Raw genomic sequence first — 23,284 nt, forward strand, 5'->3', positions numbered from 1 at the left:
ATCGAGTGAGGATATTGGTTTAATGCAGCATTGAGTCGAGTGCTCGATAAATAGCTCGAAAGCCCAGCGAATCTTGTCTCGCATCGCTGTAAGCGATAGCCCATGTTGAGGCCTTTGTTTACCTAGCTCCTTCGAAAAAAAAAAAAACTCTTTATTTTGGCCATATTTTGCCGTGTTTAACCAGCTTTCTATGCAGATTGGTTCGGCGGTCTGTGGGGAGACCCTTCGACAAGACCTTCGCATAAAATCTAACGACATTGGAGACGTTCGATAGTTGCTGTCGGCAGCATTTACATACTTTTCGGTAGGAATTAAAATTCAAACAAAAAAAAAAAAAACAAAAGGACAAGCGAAAAGAATCCTTGGAAAATGGCAAAAGTTTAGCATAAACTTTTGGCGCTCTACATGCAAAACTTACAATTGGCAGTGGCCAAAGTGAACATGTTTTCCAGCCTGGGACTGTGCAGAAGCAGCAGCAAAGTTTCCGTAAGCCGATAGGGTTCTTTGTTTTAACGACTTAGCTTGTGGTCGGTCGAGGCTTTAGCCGCGTCGGGACTTTACCCATTCTCGCTCGTCATTCCAAATCCGATGATGTTTGATGCACCGCCAGAGAAATCTCTCCCACAAGGACAATTGAAATGTAAGCCCCAAATAATAAATAAATATAAAAGACCATTAGCAGGGATAATGTATAACAGTGGGAAGGGTACCTATCTTTTATATTTTTGTAAAAAAAGTGCATTTTTTTGAGCACCTGTCTTTTATCCCTGTAATTTGCAGTTATTATCCACAACATTGAGTTATTTTAGTAATTGCATCGATTAAAAGTCCATCGACTTTTGTTTAATAACACAACCGTAATTAGCAACTAATAATGATAATTTCTCTGGGATTTGCACACACGGCGGTGTCCTATATAAGGGGCAAGTCTTGACATTTACGTCTCACTAAAGTTACTTAAACATGAAGACTTCGGTGGCAGTGAATCCATCCATTCGCTTTCGCGAACTCACTAAGGAAATTAACAGTTTAACCAATTTTTTAGGTGTTGATGTTATGGCGCCTATTTTGAAGTTTAATTATCGCACCGGGACCACGATCTTTGCGATTGTTAGTTATACGGCCTTTGCTGTATTTTCCGTAATCAATAATGGCGGCGATTTGGTTGAAAGCCTAAAGGCCAGCTCAATGTTAGGTGGCCTGTTTCATGGGCTTGGAAAGTTCCTAACGTGTTTGTTGAAGCAGAAGAACATGAGGAATCTCACTCTTTTTACAAGGAGCATCTACGAGGAGTATGAGGAAAGGGGAATGTCGTATCGTACAGCTCTGAACACAAACATTGATAAGCTAATCAGCTTAATACGAGTTATTCGCAATGGATATTTTATTACCTTTTTTATAATGACTTTTCTGCCCCTGGCAAGGCTTTTTTACGACGGAACCAGGGTCACAGCGATGCAGTACGTAATCCCTGGTGTTCCGCTGGAAAGTAATATTGGATACACAGTCACCTATTTCGTTCAATTGGTAAGGATGCTTAGGAAAAATACAGAGAAAGTATTTAAAATGTACCTTACTATTGATTCTGTTTCATTTAAGTAGATATATACTCTTTATACTACAGATCTCAATGGTCGTTACTGCCGTTGGATTTTATGGTGGAGACTTGTTTGTCTTTCTCGGATTAACTCAGATCCTGACATTTGCCGACTTGATGCAGATTAAAATAGACGAGCTTAATGAGTCCCTGGAAGAAAAAGCACAATCTAGAGCTCTGTTACCAGTGGGTTTTCAGATTAAAGGGGAAGAGAAGCGACATCATTTGCTATTAGAAATTATAAAATGGCATCAACTATTTACCGAGTATGAAGTTATTTTCGTTTACTAATAATTCATTATTATTTAACAAATTAAATTCCTTTTTTAAGCTACTGTCGCACTGTAAACGCCATATACCATGAATTGATTGCCACTCAGGTTTTAACCATGGGTATATCAATGATGATCAGTTTCAGCATTAATTTGTCTGGCTTTAACCTATCCCTGGCCATCTTCTTTGTAATATCAGCCTACAGCATGTCCATCTACTGCTTTCTGGGGACCAAACTTGAATTTGGAGTGCGTTTCAGTTAATCACAATGTGTTTCTTGTGCATTTATTAACTTCTTAATCTTTTAACAGTATGATCAGATCTACGAGAGCATCTGTAATGTGGCTTGGTATGAGTTGAATGCCGATCAGAGGAAGCTCTTTGGCGTAATGCTGCGGGAGTCTCAGCATCCACCAACTATTAAGATACTTGGTATTATGTCGCTATCTGTTAAGACGGCTTTGCAGATTGTTAAACTCATGTATAGTGTATCCATGATGATGATGAATCGTTCTTAAAAAAGTCACATATTAGATTGAAAGTCTCTATCTTGCCTAGTCACTGCACCTTAGCTTAAAATATGATCATGAAATGTTCTTGAAGTTCTTGAATTAAAAATATTAGCTTCGTTACCTTAGACCAACAAAGAAATCAGGCTGCATCCCACTTTGCTGTCACTATAGTTTACCTCTAAGGAAAGTTTATTCATAAAAATCATAAAACGAACACAGATATCTAATGTCGAATAGAGAAAGGGTGACTCGCCGACAAACACTGGAAGATGGCAGTGTAGCAGGTGGACTGGGCATTGGCGGAGGCCTTGAAGATACTCTCCCAGATGAAGACCTACAGCGGATGCAGTTAATGGTGGAGGAACGTTCTCATGTTCTCCCAAATGCAGCTACAAGACAAATTCGTTGGCATCGCCGTCGCTCTCCGGTTCGTGGAATAGGCGGATAAGCATCTCAAGGTCTTCTGGCATCCGGTCAAGCCGGCCCTCTTACCATGACAGCCTTTATGAAAGGTCGAGAGTCGTACCTGATTAGTTTCTAAATTTTTCTTTTGCAAGAATATTGTATTTGGATATGATTATGACCGGTGAAGAAGGTTCGGAACATAATGAACTGAAATTTGGATCGGAAATGTCGAAAATATAATAACATACCTGTATTATATTTCCATAACACAATGGGGCGATAGAAGCTGCTTGGGAAACTGCAATGTTGTAGTTAATTTTAATCGCTGCACACACACATTCGCTCAGGTACAGCATACATGCAAAACCAAGAGAGAGACACATGTGGCGCATCTTTTTTTCATCATCAAACCTGATGCAATATAATCTCCTTAGCCGCAACGCATTTGAAATGTCATGCTCGTTGTCCCCATTGCTGTTTTGTTCGGGACTCCACTGATGAGGGTCGCAGAATAGCAGCTGACGCACAACGAGGACGCGAACGAGGACACAGGAGGCACTAAAAGCACAATTGTGGTCAGAATGATAGGATCTAGAAAGCAATATAAGGTTAGGTAATTAAAAATGGCTTAGAACCTTTAGGGAAAATAACTAGGTCTAGATAAATATATATCTTAATATAAATTCAATGATTGATTGGAGCATTATCTTGGTTTTACAAACGGAAACTGTTTTTTTTTTAGATATTTATTAATATATATAGATATATTAGAGATATAGATAGATAATAGATATAAATTAATATAAAAATATATAATTTGATATATTACTAGTTACATCTATTTAATTGCTTAATTTAATTAATTAAATTATTTTAAATCATTAAAAGAACCAAAAGAATATCTAGAGCAACTATAGCTTCTATATGTGTACATTTAAAAGATAGTTCAAAATATTACTTCACCGACTAATATAATATCGAAAATCCGAGATTCTTATACAGAGGTAGCCATCTTTGCTGCCATTTCCTCAGCCTCATCTGTTAATGCAAGTGTGTGTTTGTGTGAGTGGGACTGTTTGAGTAAGAACAGCAGTGTGTGTGTGTGTGGTTGGTGCTTTCAATTAAAATTTCAACGTGCACGTAACAACTTTTATTGAAATTACGATTGCAGGCAGGTGCGCACACAGCCAGAGAAGTGGCAAGAGAAATGTAGAGAAGGGAGAGAGAGACAGAAACAGAGAGAGAGAGTGAAATGGAGACACACATTCTCGGCGTCCAGTGGCATTGCATACTTTATAGCATACTTTTGAGCGTTGGGCAGGTGACATAGGCATGCCATACGGGCCTGCATTTGTAGAACATGGCTCTAATGAAGCCCGAATTGCGCTGGCACAATCGCTCTGGCATTCAAAAGACGATATAGCAACAAGCACACTGTTCGAAATAAATTCTATCCATTTAATATAACAATAATAATTAATAATAAGTAATAAATAAAAGTCCTAGGCTAATCTCTTTTAGGTTTTTATTTATAATACACCCTATTCTTTATTCAAATTCCCCCCTTAAAGTCCCAGTTTTTTAGAGTGCATTTTGTCTTTACATGAGCATCGTTTTGCACTCAAAAGCATTATCAGAAACAATTAATTATGCGGATATTTGATTAATGTGGTTGGTTGGTTGCACCACACCGGGACACTGGGCAGTCAGAGGTTTCAAGTGGCAAGAGTACAATGGAAAGTGTGAATGCGAAGGCCAATCCACAGAATACGAACTTCAACTGTCACAATAAAACTTGCCATTCTTCTTGCTTCCTATTCATGTATTCACATAATCCAAGATGAAAAATAGATTTTACCGAAAAATTTCACTGCGCAAAATGCTGACAAGGACATTCCGTTGGGGATGGTGCTGGTCCTGGTGGTGCTGCTGTCTGTCGGCGGTGGCTGGGCTGTTACATCAGCTAAATGGTTAAGCGCACTAGTCGAAGTCGGAGTGGGTAGCACAAAAAAACAAAAAAAAAACTGCTACAAATTTTATATAAAAAAAACAAAAAAAAAGGACTGCAGACCGGCGACTGCTCTAAATGCTCCTGAAATTGCTGTTGGTTTTTGCTTCCCCAGAAACCCCTTTTCACTCAATGCCTCCCCCTTCGGTATCCTCGCATTGCTCTTTCTGGGCCGAGTGACTTTGCTACATGACAATGAAAATCTGCATTGCTTTTATTTGGTTGCCGGTTTCCAAATGCTCTTTCAATTTCAAGCATATCTATGTCATCGATCGTTTTGAGAAAAGGAATCTATTTTTTAAGGGGGATTTCTATCATTATTTTTATGAAGAGTTCTAACATTTTTGCTATTATATTTTCCTTGCCACTGAATATAAAAATGACAAGTACAAGAATATGAAAAAACCCATGAAAAGTTAATAACTTTATTTAAGAAGCAAATAAAAGATTTAACTGCATATAAATGCAGAGAAATATAATAAAAATACTTTAACGTGGTGCTTAGAAGCACGTCTTCAAAGAGTAGTTTAAAATACTCGAATATTTTTTATTTCTTAATAATTTAAAGTTAAATCCTTTTTAATATCAGTAAGTGCATTTGTTATATGACCAAAACTACAAGTCGATTTTATGGCCTTGTTTTTGTCGGTTTTTGGCGCTTCGCTTCGGAAATTGTCATTTTAGTATTCTGTGTTCGGCATTTCCCAGTTCTGCTGATTTTCTGCTGTTTCTGCACTTTTCCAGCTTCGTTTTTCATTCGTTTTTTCCCCCCAGTTTTATTTTTTTGGTTTTTTATTTATTTCTTTTTCTTTTTTTTTGGTATTTGGCGATGCCAACACCCACCGCCCTATGGCCCACCAATCGGTCCATTTGGTTGACATTGCTGAATTAAACCAATCACTACTATTTTCACACTTAACTTGCAATTTGCATAAAATATTACCCAAGACCCAACAGTCAAGCAGCCGTCGTCGTCGTTGAGGTTGGTGGGGTGGAAAGCCGTGTGGCAAAGTGGGTGCCAAAGTGGGTGGCAGCCTTCAACTGGGATCGAAATGGTGAGAGAGAGAGAGAGAGAGGGGGGCGAAACCGAGGACCAAGGACCAAGGACCAAGGACTGAGGACCAAGGGTCCTCGCAAATACGCAACCATTGACAGTTGCGTGTGAATTTATTTTATTCCTTTATGTATATTTTACGTTCGCACACACGCGCGCATTTGCATTGAAAATGTATTTCTTGCATTTCCCCATACAGAGTGGCAAAATATGTGTTGCCCACTTTTTGTTCGCCTTCAGATATTCCTCTTTCCTTTTTTGACAATCAAAAGATATGAGTTTACAGTCGATACTATGTAATATAAGCAGTGAACTGTGGAAAATTATTAATTAATATGTGGAAATTGAATTCATAATTCAATAGTTTTAAGCACCATTTTAGCCTATAGAGAGGTTTTCTGAAGGCTTTGGAATTGTCTTCTTTCTAGGCTCTTTTCTTGATACAGTATAACTATATTCCACTAAATAATATGATATTTAACCAAGATTAAAGTTCAACAGACTTCCCCGTATGATATTTTTTGGTTAAATCGAGTATGAGGCGTGTGCACTCATTAGTGCAAATGTTGCCTAAAACTAAAAACCTGGAACTGTAAAACTAAAAACTTAACTAAACTAAAACTAAAACTAACTCGAAACAAAGCATCACGCTACATTTAACAAATGGGTTAGACCCAGTTGCAAAAAGAAGAAAGGCTTTAATGGGTCGGAGGTAGCGTGAGTCCCGACACAAAGGTCCTTTGAGGAGTGTATGTGTGTGTTCGCGCGCAGGACATTAAATGCCCGTTTTTCCCCGCTTTGCACATGTCCGAAACAGAGAGTCCGGGAACCGTCTTCACGGACCGCTTTTGCGTACCGTTCCGTTCCGTTCCTCCCCTCTTTTACGGAAGTTGTTTTGTGGCTCCTGTGTGCCTTCCTGCGTGCTTCTGTCGTAGACAAAGGTAAAGTGCGTACGCTGTGCCATTCTGCTGGCAAACGGATTCCGGAAATTTGCATTTGATGTCCGCTTTTGGAGCAGTCATTGGGTTCTCTCTTTTTCTCTCTTGCCCAGCAGCAGCAGTCATTGAGATGCCTTTGCAAATTCGGTAATGGCTTATGACATGGCGGAGGATGTACTTCGGTTATGAGTCTTTGGTTGGGCAACCAGTTTTCCAAGAATTCATATCAAATGGAAAGCAAGGATTTCTTTCTTTCCCCGGAAATTAACGCTAATTAAAAAGTATTGTTCTTAGGGAAGCAGTTATTACTATTTCTGTTAGTTATATGGAAAATTATATTAAGAAATGGTTGTTATATGTTAATCCACAGATTGACCTGCTTATTGAAGTCAAATTTCATTTTAACATTTGACCCAACAATTGCTGACTCTATTTACCAACTAAAACAGGCGAAAGAAACTTCATTAAAATGCACAAAAAATGGCTGGCCAACTCAGCTCGTGTCGAGAGCTCTGCTTAAAATGTTGAAAATGGCATCGTTACGCTCGCATGCACTTCAGTACACCCACACTCCCACCCTTACACACACACACTCTCTCATAGAGAGGGGAAGCTTTTGGCATTGTGTTAACAAATACACTTAGGCAAACACATAATTTCGAGTATTTAACTAAAATAAACAGGATGTAAAACATTTTATTGCATGCAGAGCCCGCAGCAACAGTGCTGCAACAACAACAATAGTCACCCCTTCTTCCCCCCTTTAACATTTACACACACGAGGCACACACACACACACACACTGGAGCTGCGCCATTTGCATTTTAGTCACTTGCACTTTTGGTGCGTTCAAAGAGAGCTCAAAGCCATTGCATCTGTACGTTTGTATTTGTATCTGTATCTGTATCTGTATCTGCTTGTGCTTCAGATACAGCAGCAGCTGCAGCTGCCCACGATGTCTGTCTGTCAGTTGCCGCTTTTCGCCATCTCCCTCGCTCCCTCTTTTTGGCGGGCACTTATGCACATTTCCATTTGCAATTGTTATTTCCTTCTTTGTGCTCATGCAAGCGAACGGCCCGAAGCATTTTGCTGCTCGCTTCAGCTCCACATACAGAAAAAAAAATGGGGAAAATATACTCTAAAGCTTCTTTTGTAGAGTCTTGATCTGAAGAAATATCAATCAAAAGAGGGTTTCAAAGTATTCTGTGGGGTTCCTTGCTTAGAGGATTCCTATTGAAATAAAGTGGCAGAGTTAATATGATAATTTTAGAGAAATAAAAAAGTAATAATTTGCCCTATACCTATAGAGAAAATATAGGAATTTAAAAGTCTACCAATTTTACAAAGTATTTTATGGATACAATCTTTTACTAAAATCCCTGAACTTCTAAAATTTACAAATTTGAGATACATTTTAAAAAGGGTTATTTGTCTCAATGCCTATTCAAGTTCCAAAATAGCCTCTTCGTATAATTTGTAATGGATATTTATTGTTATTCTAATGGAATATAATTTAATTATAATTATAGGGTATTATAAATGATTTATGTATAGTCAAAGGCTTATAACGCTGTGAAGGAGACATATCCGACCGTATAAATGATATAGTCGATCTAGCCATGTTCGGAAGAAAAAAAAGTTTATACCTTTTTTTTAATTTTATAAGGGGTTACATTGTTAAATTAAAAAGAAAAAATTGATAACAATTTTAACTTTTTTGAAATTTAAATACTAACTAATAATAATAACTAACTAATACAGGAAAGCTTAGTTATGATTGTTTATCGATTTTATTTAGAATTTAAATGCAGACTACGAGAGTATATAAACTTCGGCTTTCTGAAGTTAGTTTCCTTTCTGATTTACAAATAGTTTACACCGAATTTGTTAATATTTACTCAAGATTTTACAAAGATTCTTCAGTCAAGATGATATTTAACATATGTCATTTAAATTCTTTTATTTTTAATTTGGAATTTTAAAAGTTATATTTATACTCAGTTCTAGTCGTAGTTATTTTTTTAACTAAACATGCGAGTAGTTTTTCTTCGAGTGCACAATATGCCGCTTTAAGAGCACGCGTAAATTCTCATAAAAACTTGGTATGCAGCTAATTAAAAGAGCTGTAAATTTCGCGGCTGTGTGTGCGTCTAAACTAAATGCAAATGCAAAACGTTAACTAGGAGGACGAGACGCTACTGTTTCTGCTGAAGCTGAAGCTGGACTGTTGCCGGAGACCAGTCACCTTAATTAAAATGCACAATTTTGCACTTTTGGCCAGCGCCGTTCGTTTTGTGCTGCATTTGCATTAAAAGCGGCTCAGAACCCTTGACGACTTGGCTCCCCAACTGCCATGCAATTTATTTGCCGGTCTACTTTACACTTTGCCCGCTGCCTTCGAATTGGGTTTTTATTTGTGGCGTTTTGTTCGTTTTTTATTATTTATAACTTTGTCCCAAACACCCATCGCCCAGCAGTTACGAAAATTCGGTGTGCGGTCCGCGTTCATTTCGCGTGTGAGCGAGTTCACTACAGGTCCTTCCTGGCTCCCCGATTAAGGTCCTGCCTGACACTGCTGCAATATTCACAATTAAAAAGCTCAACACAGAATTTACATTGTCGCTTGATGGTCTGGTGGTCCAAACACCTCTCTCATTCTACTCCCACTCCTCTGGCTCCATGGACCAGAAACCGTGGCAGACATCATCATCATTTGCTGTAGTCATTGTCCACCATCGGGTTGCCTCAGCTATGGCAAGCTATGGCAAGCTATGAAAAGGATATGACTTAGGTTTGGAGCTTGGTGCAAAGGAGAGAGTTTGGTACATAGTAAAATTTAGAAGTATTTCTGTTTTGCCCAATTTTTTAGATTTTGAATTCAAGAGTTTTGGAGTGTATACTTCAGAAAAGACAATCTATCACAGTCTAAATTATCGATCAATCGTTCTTCTTAGATACTTTTTTATTGAGTAATGTTTAGCCATAGTTAGAATTTCATTAAAATAATTCTTTCATAATAAAATTCACAATATTAATGGTAAGCTCAATTCGATTCCCTTTCAGGGACACTATTTTTTCTTTTGCGGCTCGACTGTGACTTTGGGGGCGGCTCCATAAAATTGTAACGCCACTTTATGCGTTTTATGCTTTATGACCACAAATGAGTGCACACAATTCACCAGGCAGACAGACCGAGTGTGTGCATGTGTGTGGGTGGTGCTGTGGAGTTGCGAGTGCAACTTTTATGCATGCTCACATAGAATTTGATTATGCCACGCGTGGCATTTGCACTGCACTCGGTTTTTGCGTTGCATAAATGCTGAACTTTTTAATTTTAATTGTTAAAAGCTTTTTCGTTAACGTGCCGGACAGCTGCTCGAGCAATCTTTGGCCATAAAAATTAAGCAACTTAAATGCATTTAAGAGCACAACGGCTGTCCCACCCATATATATGTATATATATAGAGTAGAGAGTCCTCTGTCCTGTTTGTGGCGCAACAGTTCTCCTTGTCTGATAAATTAAACAACAGAAGCGAACCGTCGAACGGTCTGAATCCGTGACCAGTTCCCACTGCCATTGCACTTCTGTCGTTAAACTTTTGGCCGGCCATAAACCACTCGCACTCGGAGCACCAAGTGCCCCTCTGCAACGCTGCAGCTGCACCTGGAGCCGAAACTGCATCGGAATCTGAATCTGAACCCGGCTCGTGGCATATTTAAGCGCTGCCACCGCCTGCAATGTGCAACGCCCATAGATAAATTGTCGGCGCGTTTAATATGAAAAGTTATGGTAGAGGCAATTAAATCTGGCCAGCAAAGCGCAGGCTCCCTCTTTAAATGCAACAAAAGTTTAAATATTTTTGGGTTAAATTTTAGAGTTTTATTAAAGAGGAAAATATATACAAGTCAAATACAATTAAAAACATCTTGTTAAAATGTGTATTATTTATTGCTTTTAATACCAACTGCCAAAAAATCGAAATATTTCATATAATTCATTTGAAATTCCCGGCTTGCCGTTTGCTTGTTGTCATAATTATGTTGGTATCCTTCGTTGGCATTCATAACGGATAACTACAACACACACACAGACTTGGATGAGCACACACACACACACACACACACAACACATGGTCGGAAGGCGCGTGCTTACAAATTTCGTAATCCTTTAACAAGCCCAGCAACTTCCGCTCCTACTTTCTGTCCTGGAAAACTGGATGCCGCTGTTGCTCCTTAGCCCGGCTGCCGTTGCTGTCATTGTCTTCGGCCTCATCATCGCATAATTAATCTTCAAAAAAATCATCAGCCGTCGCAGGCATTAATCTTTGTTAAAACGTTTCACGCAACTTTTAGGCCATTGTTACACATACGCCGTGTGAGCCGCATATAAAACGAAAGCCAAATGTGTGTGTGCCTCCATCTTCATTTCATAATTGTTCAGCTCTCTCGTCTCGCTAGTGGCGTAATTTAATTTGTGCTCCGAGGCGTGCTTTGTTTTTATTTACTAATTTCTTTTGACAAAAGGACTTAAAGCTGGCGGGGGCAAAAAAAAACAAAGTCCGTTTAAGGGGCATATGCAGTCAAAGTCAACTGAGTTCACTCGACTTCACCCGGCTGCAATGATAAATGATATATCGTCCTGGCATCGTCATAATAATGCAACTGCTGACGGTCGCGAAAAGGGCGTTGTCAGCATCTTGTGTGTGTGTGTGCGTGTGTGTTGTGTGTCATTATGATAGAAAATAAATGAATGATATGTTTTTGACACGTCGCTGCTGTCATTGCTCCCACTTCATTTTTACGTCGCGCCCCGTCATCATCATCGTCTTTAAGTTCCAATGCCCCGGGATTCCCGATGCCCGATCTTGGAGCATCAGGCTGCCTGAGTTGGTTGAAAGGAATACCCATCTTTTGGCATTGACAAGCAGCAGGAGCAGCAGGAGCAGGAGCAGGAGCCGGAGCAGCCGCCATCTTCTGCTCTTCATCATGCTCAATTTGCGCGAATTGTGTTGTCTTGTCTTGTTTTCTGTCTGCCGCCTTGTCTCGTCCTTTGTCCGCCATTTTCCATCCAACCCAATCCCGTACTCCTCCGACATCTCCGACAATTGATTTAAATATTTTTGACACTTGTGCCAGATAATTGCTAACATTAATCATGAGCCCCAGTAGCTGTCACTTCTCTTCACACTCGCCAAGGGCGCTTCTGCTATATATGATGTCTTGGGTGTCACCTGTAGGACCTCTGAAAGGTTAAAGGGAGAAAAGATTTTTGCCTCAATTTAGAAACTATAAAGTGAATAAGCTTACCTGCTATTGATTCGATTTTCATTGAGTGCATCCCATTGAATGGCCTTGCGAACTGCACACTCGCCTTGACCTTTTGCAACCCTCGATGGCGGCAATTAGTCGCAGTTCTTCCGACTATTCGGTTCGCATGACTTCAATCTGGCCGGCAATCTGTTTGCCGCTTCAGTTTCCACCTCCTCAATTTATCACCAAATCAATCAAAAGCCTGAGGCAAAGTGAGATGCTCAATCCCGCCCTTACATGTGTGAGATGGGATGGTTGGTCTGGGGTGTGTATGTGGGTGAAAAATGCTGCAGAGAAAGTCCGAGGTCCTTTGCTGCAATCCTGCTGCCTTTGATCGCTTAGCGTGAAAATTTATTTGATTGCCGGCTATAAGCAACTCGGGCTAATATGATACATACAAGCCGATCTGCTGCCGGCGCTATTGGTTCAATACGGATGCTAACGCTGCACTGAGAGTATCTAGTATACATTTTAAATATATATTCTATATAGATTTTCAATATATATATATAGTATAATATTTTTATGTGTTAGAATGCTATGTAAATTGAGTGGAATGAATGGTTCCTAAAATTAATATCAATCTTTTGATATTATTTATATTTATATTTCTCCCAGTGCCTTTCTAGGTGGGTGTCTGTTAGAGAGGGGCTCAAGGACGGAGCGTGGGTGTCGTCGCTGTTAGTTGAGCTTTATTAACTGTCTGTGAAGTTCTGTGAGGCACACAAAGCTGACGGACGCCAGGAGGGCACGCAATCTCGGCAGAGCATCTCTACGGGACCGGCTTTCGATTCTGGCCCTGTTTCTGGTGCCGGATTCTGCGATTTCTGCTATGGCGGATTCCCAGCTCAGGATTCCGGCCGTCTGTTTCTGCCTGTATGTGTATGTACATATATATATATGTCCGGGTGTGTTTGCCGGCCAAATTGCTTGTGATGAAGACAGTCAAGCGCCAATCAGTCAGTCACTGGCAACGGCAATGCCTCCATCCCCATCCCCTCACTCTATCTGTCTGAGTTGGAATCGCAGTCACCGTTTCCGTCGTCTATGTGCGTCCTGTCCGATGTCCTTCTGGCTGTCAGTTAACATGCCTTTTGCGTTTGCCATCTCGGAGTCGTACTGTTTTTGGCGGGGGCAGACGGGAGCAGCCGGGGCGTGGCAAGAACAGAGGCGGTCCATTGGCCCGTCTCTGGCGGAGAGATAATCACTTTGGGAAATTGCTCATGAATGATTTGTTGGCATAAATCAATTTGATTGATGAGCGTCAATATACTTATATGCCGCTTTGATGTGGGCAATTCCAATACAGCGAACACACGCACACTTATGAGGGTGTAGACACACACAGTTGGACATAGGGGCATTATTCCATAGTCGAGGTGGAGATAATAGTTTCTATTAATTATATAAAGTTTAAGGTTTAATTAATTATAATATAGTTTAATTAAGGTTTAAGGTTTCAAATACTAATTTATGGGGAAGTAACTGGAAATATATCTTTAATTTTTGGTTTTCAATTAATGTTTGTTATGTATAAATTATTTTAATCCTTTTTTAACTTTTGAAGGAATGTAGCTTTCTTTGATCTTCATAGGAAAACATAGTATCAGTTTAATTTATTTTGCGTTTTTACTCCTACTAATATATCCTCTGCTGTTTGTGAGCCTGGGTTGTGGGTGGACTGGGTGCAGGCACCGACTAATTGATCAATTAAACATCAATTGCTTGGCCATTGAGCTGCGGGTCTTCCTCGTCCTTTGAATCTTGCTTTAGTTTATTCTTTTTCCTACTTCTGGTTTACCCTCAACATTGGAAGTTGGAAACTAGTAGCTGGTAGCTGGTCGCCTTCATAAAGCAAGAAAACTGGTGAAAAGTTTTCGCTATTTCAACTTGAGTTGTTATGACACTTTTAATAACTTTATTATTGCATTTACATAGTAGCAGGGCATGCCAAGCAGTAGCAACACCACCAACTTGTTTCTGGTTAAGTGTGCCGTTGTGAATCCTGTGAGTCCTGCTCCTGGTTTCTTTGCCCTTGCATATGTTTGCAGTTTCCTTGAGGTGTATGTGTGTCAGTCGATGTGTGTGTGTGTGCTTGCGTGTTTCTTAGCTGTCTACGCAATTAAAAGTTTAATATAATTAAATGGTTTTATGACTTTGACTGTGCACCGAGTGCTGCAGTCGTTTGCACCCTTTCTCCCTTTCACTGGCAGAGAAAGCAAAGGAAATCAAAGCTTTTATAGACATATTTTAAATAAATCAAAGTCCAGATCTTGGCTTATTTCTAAAGGAGAAATTTAGTTGAGAAATGCATTGTTTTGTAATATATTTCTAAATAAAAGGAATTTACATATTTAAGAACTTTTTAAGCCTTAAATGTAATTGTACACATAATATTCGAAGTTCTAGTAAATAATTAATATTTATTTAAAAGGATTTTCCTATTAATTACCTAATTCAGTTACCAATTTCTTTGCGTGCAATCTTCGACTACCCTCAGACACGTTTTTAGCAGCCGTTGCATCTTAAGACGCTGCCTGGTAAACACGTGCACTTTAAAATCCCCCAAAGCAAATAACAAGCTGATAGCTAACTGGAGCACAGGTTCCCCCTCCTTGAGCTCCTCCTACATTGCCATCGTTACCCTCCCCCTCCCCCCTGAAGTGATTAAGCCATCAAAGTTTGCCTTCGACACGCAGCATTAACGCTTCGACTTTGCTTAGCTGTGAGCTCTGAGCTGTGAGCTGTGAGCTGTGAGCCAAGTGCAGGGCGCAGTGCCGGATGCCAGGCAGCTCGATAATTACTTGGCCAGCGTGAAGTTTTGGGCAGACATCAGCAGAAATTGGCTAGAAGAGCAACGATGTTGGTGGATGGGCAAAAAGAGCGATTCAGTCGCAATGTGTCCAAGTCTCGATGTCGATGTCATTGCCGATGTCCCTGTCGCTACAAATCTCCTTTGCGACTGATGGACGTGGCGACGGGACGCAGCCAAAGGCGGAGACACGGGGGGCGTTGCTTATAAATGATGGCAGCGACCACGCCCCCATTTCACATGACGGCACGAAATTGCCTAATTTATATATGCCCAATTTGTGACTTTTTTGGGGGGTAAGGAGGCGAGGTCCTTGCTGAAACTTTCAAGGGAATCTGGCTAGAAGCAGCTTTGAAGTTCAAAGTTGAGCTGCTCTACTTTGAAGAGCATCATCCTGTGCTTTCCTTAAGTATTGGAATATTATTTTATTTTAGGAAATATTAAATATCTACTTGAAAATGTAAAAGTTAGATCTTAAACTTTCACAGAGTATTACAGCTTAGGTTGGCTTGCCAAACCTTGCTTTTTGAAAACATTTCTCCCCATTTCAAGTGTTATTAAATACCATTCACTACCACGGTCCCTATGGCCTAATCACTGTAATTATTTCAACGTTTAAGGTTTTAGTTTCATCCCGTTCGAATGGGAACCATTTTCCGAGCCATGACCCAAATATTTCACCTATTTGCATAAACATTTCTTTCTCTTTCATACATACAATAAACTCGCTCATCGTGGAAATGGCATCCACCGCAAAATGCAGAGGGAAATTCTGGGAACCTACAGCCGGCCCCAAAAGCGATTGTGTCCCATCAGAAGAATGCTACACAAATCATGCATAATATAAATTAATAGCCATCAACTCTTAAATTTCGGCAGCATTTTTAAATCGGTTGGCTGTCGGGGCGGCTTGACGTCCCTTTTTTGGCGCGCCACCCGCCGTTTCATGGCAAATTAGTAGCTCGTGGGCATTTTAATTGCGTCCAGCAGTGGCGGAAAAAGGACACCCCGGGGGGAGAGAGGTGGATGGAGACGGTCAGGGGCGGTTATGTGCGTCAAAAAATAAAATGAATTCATTTGTACCCTTTTCAAAGCCGTATAAAAGAAGGCTAAGACGCGGCACGCGGTCCCCCAAATGACTTAACTCATTTAATGTGGCTCTAATGGGATACAATTTAAATTTAATTGATTTGCCCGACAAGCTTTTTATGGCCGCAAGAATTTCTCTAAATTAAAAATGCCTTCTTCCCCGGTTCTGTGTGTGTACTGTGTGTGTGTGGTTGGTAAAAATGTGGAGCGCTTTAAAGGGCGCCAAGATTAATTCATGTTTTGTGCTTCAGCATATTGATTAAATATGCAGAGCAGCGTTGGTGGCTCAAAGAGTGCCTGACAACAGTTTGCCCGCTTTCTGCTTTCAGCTTTCAGCATTTTTGTTGCTCTATTTTTTTTTTTTTGCAGTGGCTCGCTGATTTATTGGTTTAATGCACCCGCGGCACCACCGGCAGCAGCAGCAGCAGCACCCGCACCACCCGCATAAACAGAGCGCAACAAACCGCAGCGGGGGAGAGTTGGTTGGTTGGATGTTGGGACAACCTTTGCTGCCCGCCGCCATTTCTTAGCCTGGCAGCTAATTTATGTGCGCACGCGGCAAAGAAAATGCTGCCGAAAGGATACGCCAGGCGCCAGGAGCCAGGAGCCAAGCGAAGAACGAGCCAGAACACGGCAAATAATATTACAAAATTGGGGCAATGCCATAAAGTGTTGTATCTTTGTGGGTTTTTGATCTGCATCACCAGTCGAATCGAAATGCAAAATGTTTCAAGGGATTTGTTCAATTTCAAATATATCAATGCGGTTCCATATAAGGTTATTAATAGTTTCAAGTCCCTAAAAGTAGCCTTCACAGTTTAAAAATATAATTTATTATAACAACCCATTAATATTTTCTCTCTCTGCAACGAACGGGGAACATTTTCCCCCATTTTCCGCATAGTGAGAATTATGTTTCCATGGGGTAGGGTGGCAAAAGTGGGAGGCTCGAATGTCAGCGAGCATAAAAATTCGCATTTTAATATTTGCCAGTAAGCTGCGGTGCCTTGGCAGCTGATTTGCCATAGGTCCTTTCACCGCTCTACGTCCTGCTCCTCCTTCGGCTTGTTTGCCTGCCACTTTATCTGCGCCCAGCAGCTGGCGTTTGTTTGCGGTTCCATCGCGCGTTGCGTGTTGACTTTTGTGTCTGAGCCACCTTTCAACTGCAACTAATTTATTTTATTTGCCAGCTGGCGACCCAGACCACCTGCCAGGGCTCTGCCCAGCTCTGCCCGTCCTTCGGTCCCTAAAAATGATTCAAAACAAGCATTAGAAAATATATTGCACGGCACGGGTCTCTGATGTGCCGCTGCACTTGATACAAAGTGTCTTGACGTTAAGAGTGCCGCGTAGCTGGGTCCTGAGTGCCAAGTGCCTTCTTCCGTTTTCCAGCGATTTCTGTGTAGCGGCGTCATTGGCGTGGACAGGCTGTAAATGAGTTTTGTTATCTGCCAGCCAACAAGCAAGCAAATTGCATTAGTTGCAATGGCAACAGGATGCACCAGGTGTCGGAGTCCAGGCTTCGTTGGACAGCTGGGATGTCCTCGGATTCTGAAGTTCATAATCAAACAATTGGGTTAAGTTTTCACTATGTTAAAATTAAATAAGAGAATATAGGGACACTACCTTTTATTCTTATAAGTAATTTTGGGTTTTACAGTTGTTTATTTACTAACCTTGATGGTTTAATATACGTTTTCATATTAATTGAAATACGTTTTCAGACAGCTTCCAAATGGCTTTCGGTTTGCGATCAGCAGGCATAAATAAACAAATAAATGCTCAACCCCTTGCGGCCATTATTTAGCGTAATTAAATAGCGCATGGAAAATAAGTAAATTATGGAATGTGAAATGCTCGTAAATTGTTGCGCTTGTTGCGTTTGTTTTCCCAGCCAAGAGGTCGTTGAGTCCGTTGACCAAACTGTTGCGCTCCTGAATCCCAGGCTCCCCTGCCGCTGACCTTCCGACTGTTGATTTTATTAAAATCATTCCGTTTTTTTATGCCGCAGTAACGATGCACTTAATTACAACTGCATTATAATAACGTTACAATTATTGTTATTATTTTTGTTTTTTCATTTTATTTTTTTGGTATTCCAGCATCCCAGCAAAAGAGCATTCGAGCTTTCGGGCCGTTGTCCCGACCACATTTATAAAACGGCCATTATTCATGGCCTGGTCAGGGGCTATTAATGTCCGCTGGCCAAATATCGGGGAAGTGAGCGCTGCGAACGAACCATTTCAAAATAAATTAAATTTTTATGCGTATATGCGAGATATATTAAATGTTTTGTGCATAAGAAACATCCCTTAATGAGACGCACAATTAATGCATTCGAGTCAGGGGGGCTCCATAAAGCCAATGCCATAAATTCAGCTGTTTGCGTTGGTAATTAGTGGCCAAGGTTAATGGCCAGCAGGAGCAGCTTCACGAGTTCATCAGCAGAGGCAGAAACCCAATTTAAAAAGAATTAAGCCGATTCCAGGATTTTTTAGGATTCTTAACTTGGATTATGAAAATCTCATACTGACTCGAGATTTTTAATAGGTTGTTGCCACTTTTAGACTTCTTAAAAGCTAATTGATATAAGGTAAATTTGTGGCATAGTATATATACACATCTATTAACGATTCATCATCATATTGACACACTATAAACAAGATTAGCAATCTGCAATCTTAAAATTGTTCGATTCTTCCTATGGCAGCTATACAAATATGTATATATAGAGTCCCTCGATTTGCCATGCTCCGACTTATATTATAGTAAAATTATAAAGAAAAAAAACTCCATAGTTTCATTCATATAGGTTGCTCTTAAATTTGTTCCAAAAGAAATCTCGCCCACGTATATGATTCCCAACTGGTTTTAACATCCCCGGAACGAAGTGACTACTGCCGGCCAAGTCTCAGATATGTGTTGTGTTACAAAATTTGCAAGTCATTGTTTATTACGGTTCAAAGTTAGTTATAGATTATAGATTATAGATTATAGATTATAGATTATAGTTAAATTAAATAGCTCGGTATTTCTCTCTGCCTCTCCCTCTCTTACTCTATGTATATCGCTTTATGTTGATCTCTAGAGGCAACTCCTCTCCCGCGCACTCACACTCACTTTCTCTTCTCTTCTCTCTCCTCGGGGACTATAAATAGAGGCGCTGAGGTCGCGCGCGCCTCAGTCTGTCCTAGGGGTACCTAGTGTTTACATCGAAAGTGATAGTGCAAGTGATCAGCCTTCGAGCTCAAAAATATGACGTGGCCAATGCAAATACTTACTTACTGCTGCCAGCCAAGACTCTGGAATGTGTTGTTACAAAAGTTGCTAGTCATTGTTTATTAGTGTTCAAAGTTAGTAACTGATCATACATACTTACTGCTCATAGATACTTACTGGTCATAGATACTTACTGTTCAGAGTTACTTACTGCCCATAGATACTTACTGCTCATAGTTACTTACTGGTCATAGATACTTACTGTTCAGATTGACTTACTGTCCATAAATACTTCCTGGTCAAAGTTAATGGCTGGTCAAAGATATTTACTGTTCAGAGTTATTTACGGTTCGAAGTTATTTATTGATTATAGTTAAATTAAATAGCTCGCTCTTTCTCTCTGCCTCTCTCCCTCTTTCTCTATGTCTATCGCTTTATGTTGATCTCTGGAGGCAACTCCTCTCCCGCGCACTCACCCTAACTTTCTCTTCTCTTCTCTCTCCTCGGGGACTATAAATAGAGGCGCTGAGGTCGCGCGCGCCTCAGTCTGTCCTAGGGGTACCTAGTGTTTACATCAAAAGTGATAGTGCAAGTGATCAGCCTTCGAGCTCAAAAATATGACGTGGCCAATGCAAAACATCTGGATGACTAGGAAGAAGCGCTCTTGGATTCTTGATTACTACACTGGAAAGAAGTAAGCTATGACGTGTCCCTTACTGCGGTAAGTCTTAACCATTTATATTATGTATGAAGCTGGTGATGGGATCAGGCCTAGGTCCAATTTATTTGTTTATTGCCATGGTCCCCTTTAGATACCAAGATACTCTTATACTTTTAGATACTTACTGATATAGTTACTAACGGGCCATAGATACTTACTGTTCAGATTTACTTAATGCTCATAGCTACTTATTGGTCATAGTTAATTATTGATCTTAGTTAATTACTGCTCTTAGTTCCATAAATCGTCCGATTGTTCCTATGGCAACTAGATATACATATGTATAAATATATATTGTTCACCGATTCGCCATGCTCCGACTTCTATACTAGTAAAATTATATATGTAGAAGAATGACTCCTTAGTTTCTTTAAAATAGCTAAACATTTGTTCCAAAACAAATTTCGCACATGCGTGCATATGATTCCCAACTGGTTCTAACATCCTGGGAACGAAGGGACTGCTGCCAGCCAAGTCTCAGAAATGTGTTGTGTTACAAAAGTGGCAAGTCATGGTTTATTATTGTTCAAAGTTTGTAACTGCTCATAGATACTTACTGGTTATAGACACTTACTGGTTATAGATACTTACTTGTTATAGATACTTAGTGATCATAGTTACTTACTGGTCATAGATACTTACTGTTCAGAGTTACTTACTGCTCATAGTTAAATACTGATAATAGTTATCTTATGTTCATACTTACTTACTGCTCATAGTTACTTACTAAATTGACACTGATCACAGTGCCATAGTTTAATTTCACACTTGGTGCAAATATATCATAGTACATCCAATCCCAAAAAGACTATTAACTTGTTAAGGTTTTTGGATAGTTCAAGCAATTGGACGGAACGACTTCCACAGGACTCTTCATTGTCAAATAATCTTATTTAATGTACTTTTTACAATAAAATATTTTTTCTGGCCCGTACATGTCTGCAAAAAGTCCCAGCAATTATTATTAGTGCTATTAAGAACAAATATACACTTCAAATACTTTTATATAATTAAATAATCGATAAAAGTTGAAAGAAGTTAAGTTTTTGAAAAGTTTTGTCTTAATTAAAAAAGAATACAAACGCTGGTAGCAGATACAGAATACTCAAGTATTTATTCGATTTCCTTAAGAAAAATAATTTAAATTACATTTGTTCTTGGGTTAAATGTCGTAAAAAGTAGTTAAATATAAATTTCATGATTCCATAACTTTAGGGCTTTTAATATTTACTTCTTCTTGCTGCAAAACAATAAAAACATTCCCAAAATTATGACAATGAGACAATTCCAATATAGCTCTTTAAGCTGTAATTCCTCTAGTCCTTCGATGGCATTAATCATACGCACCGTTGTCTAATACACTTCAGTCCCCATGAACAGTTTGGATTAATCAAATCACGTCTTAACTCTAGATTTTTAATATGTTTTTGTTGCTTTTAATCTTCTCAAAATTAACATTAGAAAAGGTTGTAGGGTACATTTTTTATTTAAATTTGTGACACCAAAATTCGTGCCACGTATGCATACAATTATTGACGATTCATCACCACCATGGATAAACTATAAATTACTTTTCCCATCTGCAGGACAAAGAAAAAAATAGTTATTGCCAATTGATGAGTTATATTAGCCTTCACCTGTAGAGCTGTGTTCACAGACAGCGACATAATTCCAAGGATCTCAATAGTATTCGGATGCTGAGACTCCCACAGCATGAGACTAAAGAGCTTCCTCTGGTTTACACTCAACTCGTACCAGTCCACATTGCAGATTCTATCGTAGACTTGGTCATACTGTTAATAATTAAGAATGGTAGAAGGAAATTAATACTCAAAAAAGCGAAAGAAACTCACTGCAAATTCAATTGTGGTGCCTAGCAAACAATAGACGGACATACTGTAAGCTGATACCACAAGTAGACAGCCAGCGACAAGTCAAAACCACTTAAATTTAAACAGAAACTAAGCAGCATTGACAAGGCCATGGCTATGACCTGAGTGCCGATCAATTCATGGTATATAGCGTTCACCGTGCGACAGTATCTGTAAATTACCATTTCAATTATATTTAAATAACACTTCTTCAGGTATTTCTTACTTCGTTAAAAGTTGATGACATTTAATGGCCTCTAATAAAAGGTGTAGTCGATCATTTTCTCCTTCAATCTGTACATTCACTGCCAATAGTTCTCTTGATTGAGCTTTATGAACCAGGGCTTCGTTTAGCTCATCTATTTTAAGCTGCATCAGATCGGCAAATGTTTTAATCTGAGTTAATCCGAGAAAGACAAACAAATCTCCGCCATAAAATCCAATGGCACCAACGTTCAGTGAAATCTAGAATGGAAAATATTCCAAATATATTTTATAATGTAAATACGAAAAGCAGAGCTTTAAATCTTACAAAGTGAAATATGTAGGTGAGTATGTAGCCATAATTCCTCTCCAACGGAAGGCCAGGGATGTCGAACTGCATCGCGGTGACCCGGGTTCCATCGTAAATCAGCATGGCCATTGGCAGAGACAACATTATAAAAAAGCTAACAATGTAACCATTGCGAATGATTCGAATGAAGCCGAGAAACCGATCGATGTTTGAATGCAGAGTTGTTCGGTAGAGTATTCCGCTATTCTCATACTCTTCGTAAATACTGCTTGTGAATAATATGAGTTTCTGCATGTCCTGCTGTTTAAACAGGCAGGTCAGGAACTCCCCAAGAATGTGCAGCAGTCCACCAATCATCGAGGTGGCCCTTAAATTTTTCTCCCAATCAGTGCCATTATTGAATATGGAGAAAATGGTAAAGGATGTGAAGTTGGCAAGCAGAATGGTAGTGGTCACAGTGCGATAGTTAAATTTCACACTTGGTGCAAATATATCCAATCCCAAAAGAACTATTAACTTGTTAATGTCCTTGGATAGTTCGCGAAAGCGATGTGACGGACTTACTTCCAAAGGACTCTTCATTGTGAAATGACTGATTTGAATGCCAATTTCTGTTCCTTTTATACTAAAATACTTTTTCTGACCCTTACGTGTTTGCGAAATCTCCCAGCAATTATTATTAGTGTTATTAAAACCAATTTGGCACATTAAATGCTTTATTTGATTATATATATACGAAAAGTGTCTTTCCTAATTAATAAAGAATTGGAGACAGTATTTTTATTGATTTCTTTAGATTTAGATTACATTTGTTGTTGGATTAAAAATTGTATGATATGATGTTCCAGAATGAAATCGTATATAGAAAACATAAATGTAAGCCATCTTAAATTTCCTTCTCTTTCCTCTGTTACAATGAAAATATTCAGGACTCTAAGAATTCATTGCTTTGGGCTAAGCA

At 39.5% G+C, this 23,284-nt stretch overlaps 1 protein-coding gene, 1 long non-coding RNA gene and 1 pseudogene across 3 annotated transcripts in view; 2 read left to right on the plus strand and 1 right to left on the minus strand.

The window, feature by feature from the left end:
- The window catches only part of LOC147645029 (uncharacterized), a 55,645-nt gene extending 36,373 nt beyond the window's left edge, over positions 1–19,272 (plus strand). Inside the window, exon 3 of the long non-coding RNA XR_015271659.1 lies at positions 19,157–19,272. This is a non-coding gene — a long non-coding RNA (uncharacterized LOC147645029). The remainder of the gene's footprint in view (positions 1–19,156) is intronic.
- LOC110191394 (putative odorant receptor 83c) lies at positions 848–3,040 on the plus strand. Of its 2 annotated transcripts, none has more exons than XM_020962252.2 (4): positions 848–1,527; positions 1,625–1,863; positions 1,929–2,118; positions 2,182–3,040. In XM_020962252.2, exons 1-4 carry the CDS (start codon positions 964–966, stop codon positions 2,386–2,388), a joined length of 1,200 nt encoding a protein of 399 aa, XP_020817911.2. In that variant the 5' UTR covers positions 848–963; the 3' UTR covers positions 2,389–3,040. The 2 variants fall into 2 exon arrangements, with proteins under 2 accessions (XP_020817911.2, XP_086688521.1); XM_086832395.1 differs by having other exon boundaries at positions 1,440–1,527; positions 1,603–1,863.
- A 2,195-nt stretch (positions 19,273–21,467) lies between the features above and the next one.
- On the minus strand, positions 21,468–22,905 carry LOC110191395 (putative odorant receptor 83c; annotated as a pseudogene).
- Between the last annotated feature and the right edge of the window lie 379 nt (positions 22,906–23,284).

The sequence above is a fragment of the Drosophila serrata genome, unplaced genomic scaffold (genome assembly GCF_035046125.1).
Source record: "Drosophila serrata isolate PLE 108 unplaced genomic scaffold, ASM3504612v1 contig_30, whole genome shotgun sequence".
Taxonomy (NCBI): domain Eukaryota; kingdom Metazoa; phylum Arthropoda; class Insecta; order Diptera; family Drosophilidae; genus Drosophila; species Drosophila serrata.